General features: G+C 40.6%; 2 protein-coding genes across 4 annotated transcripts; one reads left to right on the forward strand and one right to left on the reverse strand.

The window, feature by feature from the left end:
- Nucleotides 1–1,185: 1,185 nt before the first annotated feature.
- cldn2 (claudin 2) lies at nucleotides 1,186–3,899 on the forward strand. 3 transcript variants are annotated; one of them, XM_046868751.1, is made up of 2 exons: nucleotides 1,186–1,507; nucleotides 2,784–3,899. In XM_046868751.1, the coding sequence occupies exon 2, from the start codon at nucleotides 2,786–2,788 to the stop codon at nucleotides 3,623–3,625; it is 840 nt and encodes a 279-aa protein (XP_046724707.1). In that variant the 5' UTR covers nucleotides 1,186–1,507; nucleotides 2,784–2,785; the 3' UTR covers nucleotides 3,626–3,899. The 3 variants fall into 3 exon arrangements, with proteins under 3 accessions (XP_046724707.1, XP_046724708.1, XP_046724706.1); XM_046868752.1 differs by having other exon boundaries at nucleotides 1,186–1,373; XM_046868750.1 differs by having other exon boundaries at nucleotides 1,188–1,513.
- A 1,839-nt stretch (nucleotides 3,900–5,738) lies between these two features.
- Nucleotides 5,739–14,238, reverse strand: rbm41 (RNA binding motif protein 41). Its single transcript, XM_046868748.1, has 7 exons — nucleotides 14,193–14,238; nucleotides 12,424–12,540; nucleotides 9,824–10,019; nucleotides 8,309–8,513; nucleotides 6,951–7,393; nucleotides 6,622–6,769; nucleotides 5,739–5,978 (listed from the first exon to the last, which is right to left on the reverse strand). Exons 1-7 carry the CDS (start codon nucleotides 14,198–14,200, stop codon nucleotides 5,806–5,808), a joined length of 1,290 nt encoding a protein of 429 aa, XP_046724704.1. The 5' UTR covers nucleotides 14,201–14,238; the 3' UTR covers nucleotides 5,739–5,805.
- Between the last annotated feature and the right edge of the window lie 2,973 nt (nucleotides 14,239–17,211).

Raw genomic sequence — 17,211 nt, forward strand, 5'->3', positions numbered from 1 at the left:
CCACATGATTCAGATCCTACAGCATCAGACGAAAAGTGAACGCTCACTGTTTAGTTCAGGTCAGAGGTAAAGCTCATAGGTGCTGATGTGGGAATCTTGATTGGATACAGGCTGGAGTGTGTCTCTCAACACCTCTGCTCATTTGGAGAGGTGCAGGAACAACACCAGCAACATCACACGTCCAGAAGCACACTTCTCTCACCCTCTCGACTCCACCACATTCTCTCTGATGGCACCTCTGTCCTCCTGTATTGTGTCCAAGACTCTTATTCCCACACTTGTTTACTGCGTCTGGGTCCAAATATACAGGTCTTTAACCAAGACATTTTAATCAGTAGTGACGTGTTCACAAGGGCAGAGATCAAACATTTATATCCAACATTATATTCACACGTTTGAGTGACCAACAATTAGAAAATATTTTGCTATTTATTGATGAAAATGTGAATTTCATTGGGGCGGGAATCACGCTGCCCCAAGCTCAGTTCATGAACATTTTAATTAGAGAAGAAGCAGCCAAGAGATTTCTTTTTATCATCATCTTACTTACGAATACACTGTGGCCACTAGAATCATGTTTTCCAACCTGAAATAGAACACCATTTCTGCAGACAGTGGCAAAGTGTAAGCTGGCTGTCTAAAAAGTGTCACAAAGAAATATATTATGGGGCACATAATGTGTAAAAATGATGTTCTTGATGTTTTCCATGCAAAGACTGTGTAAAAGAAAAACATGACTTCTTTTTCCGAAACTGAGATTTCAGCCAAAAATTAAGATCTTTCACGTGGTTAATATGAGTGGATGGAATTTATGCTACTACCTGGCAACCCTGTTTAATGGTATTAGCTGGTTTAAGGAAAGCTGAGCTGAAAAAATTACGCCTAACGTGTTTTCTACAGCTTATGGTAGAGTGTGGTAAACCCTAGACTTGTTTGAGGGCTTGACTTGTTATTTAAAAATTGAACTAGTGCTGATGTTTGGAATAAATGATTAAACCAAACTAAGCAACAGCATCCTCGAGAGGAAGAACGAGGAAGTACAAATAAAACACACATCAGAGCAGGTGATCAGGGTTACAGCACAATGATCCAGAAAGCAACCATGCACTTTGACCAGCACCAAACAAACCACACGACACATGCAACTCGTGTTTCCAGATGATTAAAGTTGTTGTTTAAACATTTTTTGGTCCTTGAAAATCCCAGAACGTCGAGTATCTGGAGAAGGAGGGGGTCGTAGCGTAAGCGACAGTGTGCTGAATTTAGCACCACGTTCAGCCTGAGAGAGGAAGAAGGAGTGTGTTTTAATCTCATTACCGCACTGCCAACATGTGCACAGAGATTTAATGAGATTAAGCTCAAGCCTAAACTAAGTAGTCACTCTCTCTCTCTTTCTCACTTTGTTTCACACACACACACACACACACACACACACACACACACTAGCTGTAACAGTTTAGCAGAACTACATGTCTCAGGGATTGTATCAAACGCACCAGCACTCTGTGTAAGGGTAAGCAAATATGTGTGTGTGTGTGTGTGTTTAGGAGTATTAGTGTTAGTATAGTTGGTATTATTAGTGGTGTTAGGAGTGTTAGTGGTATATTACAATGTTGAAATATACTATTATTAGTGTATTATTATAGTTATAACATTATAATAAAAGGTTATGATGCTATAGTTAGTAGAGTGGTGTCAGGGTTGTTAATTAGTGTTTGGAGTGTTGAGTATTAGTATAGTTAGTAGTAGAGTTAATAGATAACATTGTTGGGAGTATTAGTATCGTTAATAATGTTAGTGTTGTTCGGAGTGTTAGCAGTGTCGAGTGATAGGTGTGTTAATAGAGTTAGTAGTGTTGGGAGGGTTAAAAGTGTTAGTATACTATGTATAGTTAGAATTTTTTGGAGTGTTAGTAATTTTAAGTGTTACTGTAGTAATTAATGTTCAAAGTGTTAGTGTTGGTACAGTTAGTATAGATAATAGTGTTAGGAGTATTAGTATAGTTTATAATGTTAGTATAGTTACTAGTGTGTTTTAGGAGTGTTAATGTTGATATTGTTAATATTGTAAGCAGTGTTAGTAGTGTTAAGTGTAATATAGTCAGTAGTATTACGAGTGTTGAGTATTAGTTTAGTTAGTAGTGGTACATGTTTTAGTGTTAGTATATTGATGAGTATTATGAGTGTTGAGTATTAGTATAGTTAGTAGTGTTAAGTGTAATATAGTTAGTAGTATTAAGTGTAATATAGTTAGTAGTATTATGAGTGTTGAGTATTAGTATAGTTAGTGGTGTTAGGATTGTTGAGTATTAGTATAGTTAGTAGTATTAGGAGTGTTAAGTATTAGTATAGTTAGTAGGGTTAAGTGTAATATAGTTAGTAGTATTATGAGTGTTGAGTGTTAGTATAGTTAGTGGTGTTAGGATTGTTGAGTATTAGTATAGTTAGTGGTGTTAGGATTGTTGAGTATTAGTATAGTTAGTAGTGGTGAAGGTTTTGATGGTGAATCTTTAACCTGCTTCTGTGTGTGTGTTTATACATGAACTGGGGAAACTCAGTGTTTAGACAGGGAAGGAAGAGAAGAGTTACAAACAGGGACAACGTGAACACACACTCTCACAGGAGAATACTCTCTCTCACACACACACACACACACAAAAGGGCAGAAGAGAAATTCAGAGTTAGCATACTTCATATAGATTAATAACTTTTTTTTTCCTCTTTAACTTTGAACAGATCATTGAGTTAATTGCTAGTCATTAAAAGCTTTTAAACCATTTGCAGCGATGGCTTCAGTCGCAGTGGAGCTCATGGGCTTCTTCCTGGGCTACCTGGGGATGATTGGAAGCTTGGTGGCCACGTTGCTGCCGTACTGGGAATACACGGCCCACGTCGGCCCCAATATCGTGACGGCTGTGACGAACATGCAGGGCATATGGATGGCGTGCGTCCACCAGAGCACCGGAACCTTCCAGTGTGAGACCTACAACACCATCCTTGGCCTTTCCACCCACATGCAGGTGGCCCGGGCCATGATGGTCATCTCCATTATCTTCTCAGCCCTCGCGTGTGCCGTGTCCAGCATTGGGATGCAGTGCACAGTGTTCATGGACGGCTCCTCCATAAAGACGAAAGTATCCGGAGCCGGAGGAGGTCTTTTTATAACAGCCGGTCTTCTCTCTCTCATTCCTGTTTCCTGGAAGACCAACGAAGTGGTGCAGACCTTCCACCAGTACAACGTACCTGACAGTCTGAAGTCCGAGATCGGGGACTGCCTGTACGTCGGGATCGCCTCGTCTCTCATGTCCATGCTAGGAGGAGGGCTGCTCTGCATATCCTGCTGCGATGATCCAGGTTCGCGCCAAGGTTTCAGACGCCACGCCGGGGGCTACCCGTACCATGAGCGTGTGGGAAAACACACCACGGCTCGTAGCACCTCGTATCCCGCGCCCTTTCAACCTGCGGCCACTCTGCCGAGCGCGATCAACATGAATCCCACCACCAGGACCCAGACCATGGTCAGCCACATCAGCAGCAGTAGCCAGTCCACCGCCGGCGTCAGAGACTCGAGGAATCCAGCCCGCCAACAAACCACAGCTAGCTACGATGTTACCGGGTACGTCTGAGGAGTCCGATGAGCCGTTTCACATCATGGACTTGTTGGATATCAAACTTGTTTGGTGTTTTGTAAAGATATTCATATTGTTCTCATGGCTAAAAGACACATTTCAGAGATTTCATAAGATTTCGAATGCTGGTGCCTTGCAATCGCGAGACACAAACACAAACAGCTAACGTTTCACGGTGATCATTTGACACGACTATGAAGCCACACTCGATTTTCTATAGAACCATATTTGTGTCGGCTTGTCCACAGTAAAAAAAAAAAAAAAAAAAAAACAATATAAAAATGTAATAATAAAATGCATAATAAATATCAATCGTGAATACAAATGAACTGAGAATTTAAGAATGAATTGATAACATAGATACAATATAATAGATCCAGAGATAAAAATCACTCAGTAAATAATAATCTGTTGAGCTCAGGAATATAAAGCTTTAATATCATTGTACACGCAGAAATAATGAGTCTAATATCCGTTTATTTAAGCACAACTCATGAAACGTTTTGGAATTTATTTTGCTAAATGAATAAATAAACGTTCAAGGGCGACGTGGTACTGTTTAGAAGTGTACACGGGGCCAAATGGGGCAATCGGGTCATCTTCGATGTTTAATGCAGAGCAGTACATCACCTCGATTTTATCTTTGGCAGAAGGCAATGATTTACAGCCGTGGCTGCGTGAAGCAGTGCACTGGGGTCAACTCCATAGATTTTGGCTCTGTGGTGTTTTACTTCCACTTCGACATAAATTCCTTTTAACAATCATTGTACACCGTACCAAAGACTGAAACATGCGAGGAAAGTTTAAAATCTGACCGAAATAATGCACCTCAGTTAACGCATGGGGTTTCCCAGGATCGCAGATACGACCCACCGTTCTTAGTCCCACACTATATTATGGAACACCCAACTTTTCCAGAAATATGTGCTTTTTTGGATGCAATAACATTACATTGAACCAGGAGACCCAAACATGTTCCAGCATGACGTGTGCACAACTCCAGCTCCATGACGATCTGCTGTCCATGGGTTGGAGTTGAGAGTTCTCCAGCTGTAGAGCTCCAAAACCTATTGAACACCCTTGGCATGAATGTAAACACTGACTGCACCCCAGGACTCCTCACTTACTTCTCACCTACTTCATGACTGATGAGTAGATTGATGATAATTGACTTGTTTATAATAAGTGAATTGATGATTTGCTGTCTGTCTGGACCAAAGAAATAAAAGCTGTACCATACTGAATCGCATCGGTAGCTGCTTCATATACATATCGTATCGACGAGATGCGAATCAGATCAGCCTCAGTTATGGAGCTGCGCATACTTAATTTAAAAGCTTTTTTTCCACTATAATCAATAAAAGCACTATTTTATACAAAAATTTAGATATGTATTCATCTTTAAGCAACTTTTACATTACAGTAATATTCAAGCTGGAAAATAATTCCAGGAACAAATGCTGTAAAGCAGAAACCCACTAAATACCTCACATTATATACACACACATTCTGAAACTAATATAAACACGGGGATCTTACAGCAGTTCACACGACTCGAGCTGGAGCTTAGGATCAGACCCTGGATCTCAAACCTGATCTGGATCCCTCCTGCTAATACAAATAGAACCATGAAAATGTAGGCAAGTGGTGGCTCAGTGATGAAGATGGAAGGTAGTGAGTTCAACTCCCAGCACCATTAAGATGTCACCGCTGGGCCCTTAAGCAAGGCCCTCAACAGCACAAAATGAGATCACTGTAAGTGGCTCTGGATGAGGGTTTAAATGCTAGATTCTTTTGTTCTGCAGTGAAAGGACAGGAACCTTGAGTGGAGCTAGAAATGTGATGGAGAATCTGGAGCTTGCTGTAATTGCTTTCTGAAAACATCTAATGGCATACACATGGTCCAGGACCTGCTGAAACACATTAAATACCACACATGGTAAGAGCATGTTCCTGTACAAGTCTACAGTAATCCCATGAGGACCTCTGCTGGTAGAAACCCAGAATAGTACCACCTGAGGACTCTTCACTGCATCAGGAGCTTCTCATGAAACCCTGCGAGTGACCAGAAGGTTCTTAAACATACACAAACACATTGTTGAGTCTCCAGTGTCAGTAACTTTAACCATGACCATGTTTAATTCCTTATATAAATACTATTCAATGTTCTCAAAAAGTCACTTTTCTGAGCAGTTTTTCGGATCCTTTTCTGCTGCAGTCCAGCTGTAAGTTTCTGAAGAGTCCTCAGCCTTTGCGTGTCTCCTCTCTCGGGCAAACTCGATGACTAGAGGCTTGTCCTGCAGCCGGTACCCATTGATGGTGTTCAGAGCTGCTTGTGCAGTCTCAATATCTGCAAAACGACAACACAACAAAACTCAGTATTGGACAGAACTTTTAATCTGAGTGAATCTGAGGTGATATCAAAAAACGTTTCGAGACTCAGTTAACAAGAAAGTACATTATTTCTCTATGCTTGCACAGGAACACCTTCAAAATAGTCCTCCTGCACAGCAATACAGCTCCCCCAGCGTTCCTCTCACTTCTAGAATGTGTTCTGGAAGTCTTCTTTTCGAAGCGTGTCTCCGTCAAAGCGGCGAACTTTGAGCCGATCTTCATCTTCGGGAAGAGTGTGAAGTCCGCAGGAGCCAAACCGGTACGTAGGGTGGATTTGGTAGTGAGACCATGTTGCTTCCGACGTGAAACTCACGTGTGAGGAGACCACAATGACACAGGCTCTCGAAATACACAGGACGATGTCTTTTGGCACACTGACTTATGAAGCATGGTGCTCCCTGTGACTGTGCGTGCAGCCTTGTGCTGCCATCTGTTGGCGTGTTACGAAACTAGTCGCAAAGATTTTTGATACCACCTCGTAGTGATTTTAGACTATGAGAATGTAAACGCTGTGGAGACTGAGGATCCACTGTGGGGACCCCCTGATGCGAGCAGACGAAAAAAGAAGAATGTAAACACCTGGTGGGCCTTTTTCCTACCAGAGAATGTGATAAAGGCTTGGCCCTTCAGCCTTCCTGTCAGGATGCGATACACCACCGGATCTGCGTCGTCCTTCTGAAACCGGGAGAAAAGTGACACCAGCTGGGCCAGAGACGCTCGAGGACTCATGTTCTTCACACAGAGAACCTTCAAAGAAAAAAGCATTAATACAGTGTTATAGGATGCTCACCAACACACACACACACACACACACACACACACACACACACACACACACACACACACACACACACACACACACACACACACACACACACACAATATATATAAAATATATAAAATCCAGTGCCACTGTATGAAAACCTACGTTTGATGGGTCTCCACACTGATAGTTCTGAAAGCGTGAAATTCCCCGTATGCCTTCCTCTGTCTCTCGGTTCTTCCTGATCTCCTCGTCTGAAATCTCCTCTACCTTTCCGCTCGCCGTCACTGGACCGCTCCGGCACTGAGCGCTACACGAGGTCACGCGTCCAATGGCTTGATTAACTGTCAGTTTCTGCGGAACACAAGTTTGACTCTGAGACTGCGTTGCGGATTCGCTGTCTATTCCCGATTCTCTGTTCTGCTCATCGACCGCATTCCGGGACCGATGAGAATCCGGGTCTGGATGTGGTGTATCGCCGCGATGGGATTCTGTCTGGGATAAGTGTGTGACGGAGTCTTTCTGGTGATCTTTGAGGAAGTCCCGGTACAAGGTATCCATTGGGGTGAAAAAGGTCGCCCCCTGCTGTTCCTTCTGGGAATCTCCGTCTATAAGGAGAGACGGGGTGATTGGTTATGAGCGATGTGAATCACGCTAATTAATTCCTCCTAAATCTTGAGATATCAGAAATCGATATGCATATCGGGAATGAAAATCAGCGCACTGTAATGGTTTGTCTGGAAGTGTGGTCATTTTAAAAGTTATTATATTTATTATTGTGTTTTATATATATATATATATATATATATATATATATATATATATATATATATATATATATATATATATATATGCATCGGCATAAAAGTTAGCGCTGTGAGGCATCATTTTTTAATATATTTGCATCGGTAAAAAAATATTTATTGATATATAACTATTAGTAGACCGAGGCAAATCCTAAGAGTCACCAAGTATACAGATTAACATGGCAGAGGTAGAGCTGCACCCTCCCCTGCACACTGATTTTATAAAAAGTAAATTTTTTTTGGTTTGTTTTTCTGCACTATAAAGGCCTGTTTGTACGGAAGCCCGTTTCCGCCACTGAATAACAAAAAAAAAGTCAGAATTGCGAGAAACAAAGTCAGAATTGTGACGTAAGAACTTGCAATTGCGAGGAAATGAAGGCAGAATTGCGAGATATGAAGTTATAAAGTCAGAATTCAGACTTTTTTTTTCTCGCTATTGCAAACTCTTTTGAGACACTTTCTGGCAAAGCACCATAGGAAACCACGAGATGTGATTGTTACAGAATACAGGAGTTCCACATGTCTGTGTAGAAGTCAGCAGGCACTTTATTTCAGTTGCATTGTACTGAATTGAATCTGATCGCATCGGTAGCTGTTTTATACGTATCTTTGCTTTATCGTATCTTCGGCTATGCATCGAGATACGAATCGCATCGGCCTCAGTTATGGAGATGCGTATCCCTACTGTCCAGACAAACTTCCTCGTTTTATTTCTACCTTGGTGGTAGAGCGAGGTCAGGAAGCTGGAGCGGTCGTTGCCTTGGAAAAGAGCCTTCTCGATCTCCATCTCTCTCCGGGTGAGAGCTCGGCTGCCCGAGAATCGCTGGGGACGGGACAAAAGCTCCGCCCTCGCCGACAGTTTCTCCCAGATGACCTGCATGCGCTCGTTCCGCGCTTCAGGAGCCACGCTCACGCCACGATTCTGAAGAAATCATATAAATTTAACAAATTAAACAGCCCACAGATCAGCGTTTTCTGCTCAGGATAAAAGCTTCTGCTTTGACTCTTACATGACACCCGGCAATTACCTTCATTTATCGTATGATCTTCAAGCGAATGGGTGGAAAGGGTACGGCTGCCGATGACTGACGTACCGTAAGCGGGAACAGGAACTGACTTGTCTTCCTGGAATGTTTTTCTTTTTGAAATGATCGAATTAACTGCAATTAGAACCCAATCAAAAGGATCATGTGAGATTTTACATGGTTTCTAAGTTCCACTTAGAAACCATGAAAAGGGATTTGGAACAGAGACGGGAAGATTCGCTGATTCGATAAAATATTTTTTTAAAGTGTGCATTGGATACAAGTTGCCAGTTCGTCGCTAAACTGTTTTTTTCGAGCGCGTTCTCTCAGAATCGCTGCTGCTCCGTGAATATGATGCGTCACAACACTACGGAGGCCGAGGCGTGTCCCGAGAGTCACATAGGATACAGATTAACATGGCAGAGGTAGAGCTGTAACTTCCTGCAGACACAACAGGAAAAGAGCGTCTGGTTTTCTTTGCATCGTTTTCTGTTAAATCAAATGGAAATCGAACTGCATCACAATTGGGGAGAAATCGTATCGTATCGTATCGTACGCTACTTTATATGTATATTTAATGTATCGTAGGCTACGCATCAGGATGCGGATCGCTTCGGCCTCAGTTATGGAGATGCACATCCTTAATTTCGACTGGAGGTTTTGTACTCAAGTGTCCATCAATGAATAGCTTATAACCTCAGCAACAATGGAACTGTAATGACCCGAAATTCAGTGTCATCACCACCATCGGCTCAGTCATTACAGAGAAAATGCCATATGCACTAATTTATGAGTTGTCTAGGTACAGAAGAAATGGCACAATTTCCTCTATTATCAGGCAGATGAAAGGTGTTATGGGTAATTTCTGTAAAATAATAACAATTGAGTAGCTCATCTCTCATATCTTCTGGCTCTTTTCTCACGTGATTTCCATAATTATTGAAAAAAATTTCTATTGCATTGTGCAGTGTCTATGGAAGTCACGTGACTCAGACTAGAAGAGTCGAAAGATAAACTACTCAGTTCTGTTCCTGGACATAACCTATGGAGATTTAGCTAAAAATGAATCACTCTTCGAGATGACTCGTTCTTCTGAGTCACTTTGAAGACTCGTTCAAAATGAACGAATCCTTTATGTCACTACTGCTTTGTGACGACATCCACTGTGAAATGAAAAATTCGATGTTAGTTCTTCAGGTTTTCTGACCTTCCCGCCGTGTTCATCCCGGTTTCTCCACAGCTGGATCTCTGTGTCAGTGAGACCCAGCTCTCTCAGGCTGTCCAGTTCCTTCTCTCCATCCTGCAGCGCCTGGAACTGGGCCAGACTGCGCACCCCTGCAGCCTGCTCGCCGAACGGCTTGTACAGCGCGGCCGGGGCGAAGCATTTCTTTTTTGCTACACAGCTGTCAGATGGAGAAAAAAAGGAATGTTGATGATATGAAACGTTTCTGCTCTACGTATTTATCTGCCGTCCGGCTCGAAAGCTCAAAGGAAAAGATGCCATGTTTTCAAACACTTCTATTTCTAGACATAATAGTTTTTCTCAGTTGCTTTGGAGCTTGTCTCTAATCCCTCTTAATGTCTGCAGATCAGTAAGTGCATTTCTCAAAAAACTATTTGTACAAACAGCACCACATAATGGATTTCTTGCAAAAAGCCTGTACTTTTCTCAAAATCCTTAGTTCATCTCTCAAAAGAAAGCATGGCACACAAACAATGGCAGATAATTTCTCATATCATATCTGTATTTGATAATAAAAGTTGGTTTTCAAACTAAAATGTGACTTAGTTATTAATAAAGGTTGAGCCACCCATAGTTGATTGCTGGAACTATCGGCAAAAATCCATACCGGTAGTTTTTCCGGCTGCCGGTCTGCTGCCGTTACGAGAGCGGCCTCTAGAGGCGAATCACTGAGCCACGCACTGTTTGTTTTTACACGAGACTGCGCGCTGCACAGAGAGCGCTATATTACATTTCTTCTTCTTCTTCTTCTTTCGGCTGCTCCCATTAGGGGTCGCCACAGTGGATCATCCATCTCCATACCACCCTGTCCTCTACATCTGCCTCTTTTACACCAACTACCTGCATGTCTTCCCTCACCACATCCATGAACCTCCTCCTTGGCCTTCCTCTTTTCCTCCTACCTGGTGGCTCCATCCTCAGCATTCTTTTACCAATATAATTCATGTCCCTCCTCTGCACATGTCCAAACCATCACAATCTCACCTCCCTCACCTTGTCACCAAAACATCCTACATGCGCTGTCCCTCTAATAAACTCATTTCTAATCATATCCATCCTCGTCACTCCCAACGAAAACCTTAACATCTTCAGCTCTGCTACCTCCAGCTCCACCTCCTGTCTTTTACTCAATGCCACTGTCTCTAATCCATACACCATCGCAGGTCTCACCACAGTCCTATAAACTTTCCCTTTCATTTTTGCAGATACCCTACTATCACAAATCACTCCTGTCATTCTTCTCCACCCACTCCACCCTACCTGCACTCTTTTCTTTACTTCTCTAACACACTCTCCATTACTTTGCACTGTTGACCCCATGTACCTGAACTCCTCCACCTTCTCCAGCTCTTCCCCCTGCAACCGCACCACTCCACTGCCCTCCCTCTCATTCACACACATGTATTCTGTCTTACTCCTACTGACTTTCATTCCCCTTCTCTCCAGCGCATATCTCCACCTCTCCAGGCTCTTCACAACCTGCTCTCTACTCTCACCACAAATCACAATATCATCCGCAAACATCATAGTCCAGGGAGACTCCTGTCTGACCTCGTCCGTCAACCTGTCCATCACCACTGCAAACAGGAAAGGGCTCAGGGCCGATCCTTGATGCAGTCCAACCTTCACCCTGAACCAGTCTGTCGTACCTACTGCACACTTCACTGCCGTCACACTGTCCTCATACATGTCCTGCACCACCCTCACATACTTCTCCGACACGCCTGACTTCCTCATACAATACCACAACTCCTCTCTTGGCACCCTGTCGTACGCCTTCTCTAAATCCTACATTTATTATTTATATTTGTCACACTTTAATGTTTCAGACCATCAAGCTAATTTAAATATTAGGAAAAGATAACAGGTGAACACAACATGCAGTTTTTAAATGAAGGTTTTTATTATTGAGGGAAAACTAAATCCAGAACTACATGGCCCTGTGTGGAAAAAGTGTCTCCCCCCCTGTTAAAACTGTGGTTTATCACACCCGAGTTGAATTTCTCTCACCACACCCAGGCCTGATTACTGCCACTCCTGTTCACAATCAAGAAATCTCTTAAATAGGACCTGCCTGACAAAGTGAAGTAGACCAAAATATCCTCAAAAACTAGACATTATGCTGAGATCCAAAAAAATTCAGAAACAAATGAGAAAGAAAGTAATTGAGATCTATCAGTCTGGAAAAGGTTATGAAGCCGTAAAGCTTTGAGACTCCAGCGAACCACAGTGAGAGCCATTATTCACAAATGTCAAAAACATGGAACAGTGGAGAACCTTCCCAGGAGAAAGCCACTGTGGGTCATTTAAAAACACAGGAACGGACCTAAAAAATCACAATTTTAATTACAATGCAAATTATGACTCGCTGAAGGTCACGTGTTAATTGTAATAATAAAGACTGACACGTTCATTTCTTCCTTTCCTTCCTTTTTTTTTTTTTTATAAACGTCTCACTCCCGATGTAAACCCTGATCTGAACGCCCAGTTAATGATCATCATTATAAACTCCTAAACCAGCACAGGTGAGGACGGGAGCGAAGCTGTGGAAGCGTGAAAGTTACCGGTCGATGTCCACATCTGTATCCAGCTGTTGGAGCAGCAGGTTGTGCAGCTGCCTCTGTCCCTCCGTCTCCTGCTCCTCAGGAACTGGGCCGTCATCGCAAACCCGACGAGCGACGCTGCACAAAGTAAACGCTTTTTTACTACAAAATCCCGAAAAGATCCCAGTTTAATTCTAACACTAAGAAAAAAAATGCTTTTAATGCTGAATTAAGCAAAGAATCTATTATTACCAAAGACATTTTTTTATTTTATTGTTTAAATAGTAATTAAAATATTTTTTTTTTATCGTGCAGCTTTAAATAGTCAACTATTGATTAGATGATTAGAGTCACTGTTCTGTATATCAGATTATATTACCATCATAACAGAACACACCAAGCATGTGGCGGTTTCCATAGAAACCTTGTATATACAGGATGAACACACGCTTGGGGCAAAACACAACGATCACAACCGGTAAACAAAACATGTGGCCACATGTGGAATCTTGTTCCAAACACGTCGTACAACGTCATGGCCATGAGGTAAAAAAACACTGTACGGGTCAAATCTACTTTAAGATTGGATCTAATTGATAAGTCAGATCTACTGTACGGGACCTACAGATCTACAGAGACAGTCCTGATCAGAACTACTTTAAAGGTCAGATCTACTGTACTGGTCAGATCTAATTTTATGGTCAGATCTACTTTAACGATCAGATTTACTGTAAATGTCCGATCTAATTTAATGATCAGATCTGCGTTACTATTCAGATCTACTTTAAAGTTTAGATCTACTTTGCTGATCTGATCTACTTTAATGTTCGGATCTACTGTACTAATCAGATCAACTTTAATGGTCAGATCTACTTTACTGATCGGATATACTTTGATGGTCAGATATACTGTACTGATCAGATCTACTGTAAAGGTCAGATCTAATTTAATGATCAGATCTGCAGTACTAATCAGATCTACTTTAAATTCAAGATCTACTTTGCTGACTGGATCTACTTTACTAATCAGATCAACTTGAATAGTCAGATCTACTTTACTAATTGACTATACTTTGATGGTCAGATCTATTGTACTAATCAGACCTACTTTAAAGATTAAATTTACTGTAAAGGTCAGATCTAATTTAATGGTAAGATCTGCGGTACTAATCGGAACTACTTTAAAGGTCAGATCTACTTTGCTGATCGTATCAACTTCAAAGTCAGATCTACTGTACTAATCAGACCTACTTTAATAGTCAGATCTACAGTAATGTCAGAATGGAATGACTTTAAAAGCCGACTTGCTTATACAAGACGTTTCCCAAAGAACTTCACCACACGAACTCATAGATCACGTGTTGGTTTCTACTGGACACCAGTAAGGACCATCAGGACACCAAGAAGCCTTCAGTGAATTTCTACACTGTACACAAACAAACTCTACCGGTTTCAGTGGTTAACAGCTAATGGACTGTAATGGCATTTGTACCTGAAACCATTAGAATATATTTCAGCAAGGAATTTAATAAACCAGGACAAATTAATGGTTAAAAATCTCAACCGGAAGTGAGAACAATAATACCAGTTACTCCAAAATACTCTATAATAATGTAGCTTTAGCTTCCTGGCTAGGGGGCTAAAGCCGGTGCACCTTAAAAACTAAATCTCGCGTTAAAGAAGTTTCTGTTTTTAGTTTTATTGTACAAAAAAAGATAGTTTTTGAATTTTTTTTAAAAAAGAGAAAAAAACGTGGATCAAAACACGAAACGTTACATGTTTGCTACTCACCGCTTCATGCTTCGGTCATAAAAGAGTTGCTTCCTGTTTACACCGGAAAAACTGTAGTCGAAGCACATAGCATGCTGGGATATGTAGTTAACTCGGGCAATCATTGAAGAGGGTACAAAGCTTTCGGTGATGATGATGATGATGATGATGATGATGATGATGATAGTGACGCTAATGATAATTATGATGTTGATGGTGATGTAATAAGGAAGATGATAATTATGATGATAATGATGATGATGATTATTATGATGATGTTGGTGTAATAATGAAGATGATAATTATGATGATGATGATGATAATAATGGTGATGATGATGGTGGTGTAATGATAAAGATGATAATGATGATGATGATGGTGATGGTGATGATGATAATAATGGTGATGATGATGGTGGTGTAATGATAAAGATGATAATGATGATGATGGTGATGATGATGATAATGATGGTGATGATGATGGTGGGGTAATGATGACGATGATAATTATGATGATGATGGTGGTGTAATAATGAAGATGATGATAATGATGGTGATGATGGTGGTGTAATGATGAAGATGATAATGATAATGATGATGATGGTGGTGTAATGAGAAAGATCATAATGATGATGATGATGATGATGGTGAAATAATTAAGATGGTAATGATGATGGTGATGAAGATGATGGTGATGATGATGAAGGTGTAGTAATTATGATGCCAATGATGATGATAATGATGATGGTGCTGTAATAATGAAGATTTAAATGTATGATGATGGTAATGATGAAGAAGGTGGTGACGATGATGATGATGTTTCAGTGATGATGATTATGAGTTAAGCTCTGAAACACGTGACTCCGCCCTCTTACATAATAATAATAATAATAATAATAATCCAATTAAGTGCTCCTAAGAGCTGAAAAAACAGGTACAACCTCACAGCCTTACTTGTGCCCAGTCTCATGAAACACTTGTGTGTTTACTGAGTGATTATTAGGGTCGTGATGTTATGACGGGTCTTGCTGATGCCAGCTTTAGTTTAACTTTAGTGGGAGAGGAAAGCATGGGGTTGGCTGAGCTCCAGCTTCACCTACTCCTCCAAATGTTCGAGACCTACTGTATATCTGTAAAGATCTTGAAAAATCTGACACACACATATTACACATAGTACAAAAACCCTGGAAATGCCCATCCATCAGACTACACTGCATGTCTATTGGACTGATGGAGGAAACCAGAATATTCAGAAGAAACCATCTGAATCACTAGATTATGCCACACAAATAGGGCGGAGCCAGGATTTACACTCTGAATTCCAGATATTGTCTTCAAAAAGACGCTTTAAACAAAGGGTGAGGAAAATTGTGTATCAATTCTGCCATTAGAATATCGAATGCCGAGTCAGCAATGTGAGTAGGTATTAATATGCAAAACACATTTGCGTATGTAATGCATATAGAAGTGGTAGCTCATTGATTAAAGCTTTGGGTTTACTGATCAGAATTTTGGGGGTTCAAATCACCAAGCTGCCACTATTGGGGCCCCTGAGAAAGGCCCTTTAAACTCAGTGTTTATCATGGCTGACTCTGCACTCTGAGCGCGGCTTCCTAAAATCACTTGGACATGCGAAGTAGGAATTACTGTGTAATGTACACGTGATGTAAAAAGCACCTTTAGATATGAGGTTGAATGAATGTTTTTAGATTTTTATACTTTTGTTTTTTTTTTCTGTTTATTTGTTGAGGTTATGTCTGGGGTCTGAAAGAAAACAAGCAAACTATGGAAGACAACATCAGGGCCCTGGGCGTCTGTACACGGTGGCCAGAGAGAGAGATAGTAGAGGTTTTCTATGTATGTCTGACAGTATTTTTTCTTCCCTGAATCCTAATCTTTGACTAAAAGTGCAGATAAACATGTAAATATATGTAAAACAAATAAATAGAAAGGATCTGGGCAGTGAGAATGGTGTAGAAGCTGTTTAGTGCACCAAGAATATATTTGGTGAACTCACCTCAACAGTCAAAAATCCAGTTGAAATGGTTGGAAATGATTTGGACCAGAGTGTGAAGAAAAAGCAGCCAACAAGCACTTAACATCTCTGGGAACCCGTCAAGATTTTAGTGCATATTACACCCTGAAAATATTCTCATTTACACTGCCTCACTTTTACATACCTGCACTATATATACATATATATATTAGGGCTAATACCAATTTATTAAAAATATAAATATATAAGAAATTCAAAACTTAAAACAAACAAAAAAAACGTGAAAAATTTCAACGTTCTCTCTTTATTTAAACAAACTCCACCGAAAACAGAGGTTAATCCCGACTGATTAATCACTACTTAAAGTCTCAAACCGAGCACCAAAGTCCGCCATGATGCACAGATCCGGCAAATAAATCCGTCCGTGTGGAAACAGCAAAAGTTCCGTTTAGTGTATTGAAGATTTACATCGTTTAAAACGCCGTAATTACTTTAAACCGATTACAAGAATGTTTTGTCGTCATGCTCTGTTTAGTTTGGTTTCACTAATAATAAACATACATTTGCATAAAGCATCCGTTTTTATATACATTTATCAGAATCAGAATCAGAATCAGGATCAGGTTTATTGGCCAAGTGTGTTGACACACACAAGGAATTTGGTTCCAGCTGTTAGTTGTTTGTGGCTCTCAAAAGTACAGACATTAATAAAACATATACAAGACAAAAACAGACTATACAAGACAATACAGACAATGTGAGACAGTATAGACAGTGTATAGATCAGGATACAGCTCAGTAATGTACATTAAGTGTGAGAGTGCATGGTAGTGCATTTAAGGTACATTTATAGAACAGATCAAAAATGCAATTAATTGTGATTGATGAATATTTTAATCGATTGACATCCCTGACTTTTTATATATATAGCTATCATATTTACATGTCTGTCATATAGGCATATTTCATATTACCTTACATGCTTTTTGCTCTAAATTAATTTTCTCTACATTTTAATTTTTTTTTATTTACAATTAGAGGTTGG

Source organism: Silurus meridionalis, chromosome 15 (genome assembly GCF_014805685.1).
Source record: "Silurus meridionalis isolate SWU-2019-XX chromosome 15, ASM1480568v1, whole genome shotgun sequence".
Taxonomy (NCBI): Eukaryota; Metazoa; Chordata; class Actinopteri; order Siluriformes; family Siluridae; genus Silurus; species Silurus meridionalis.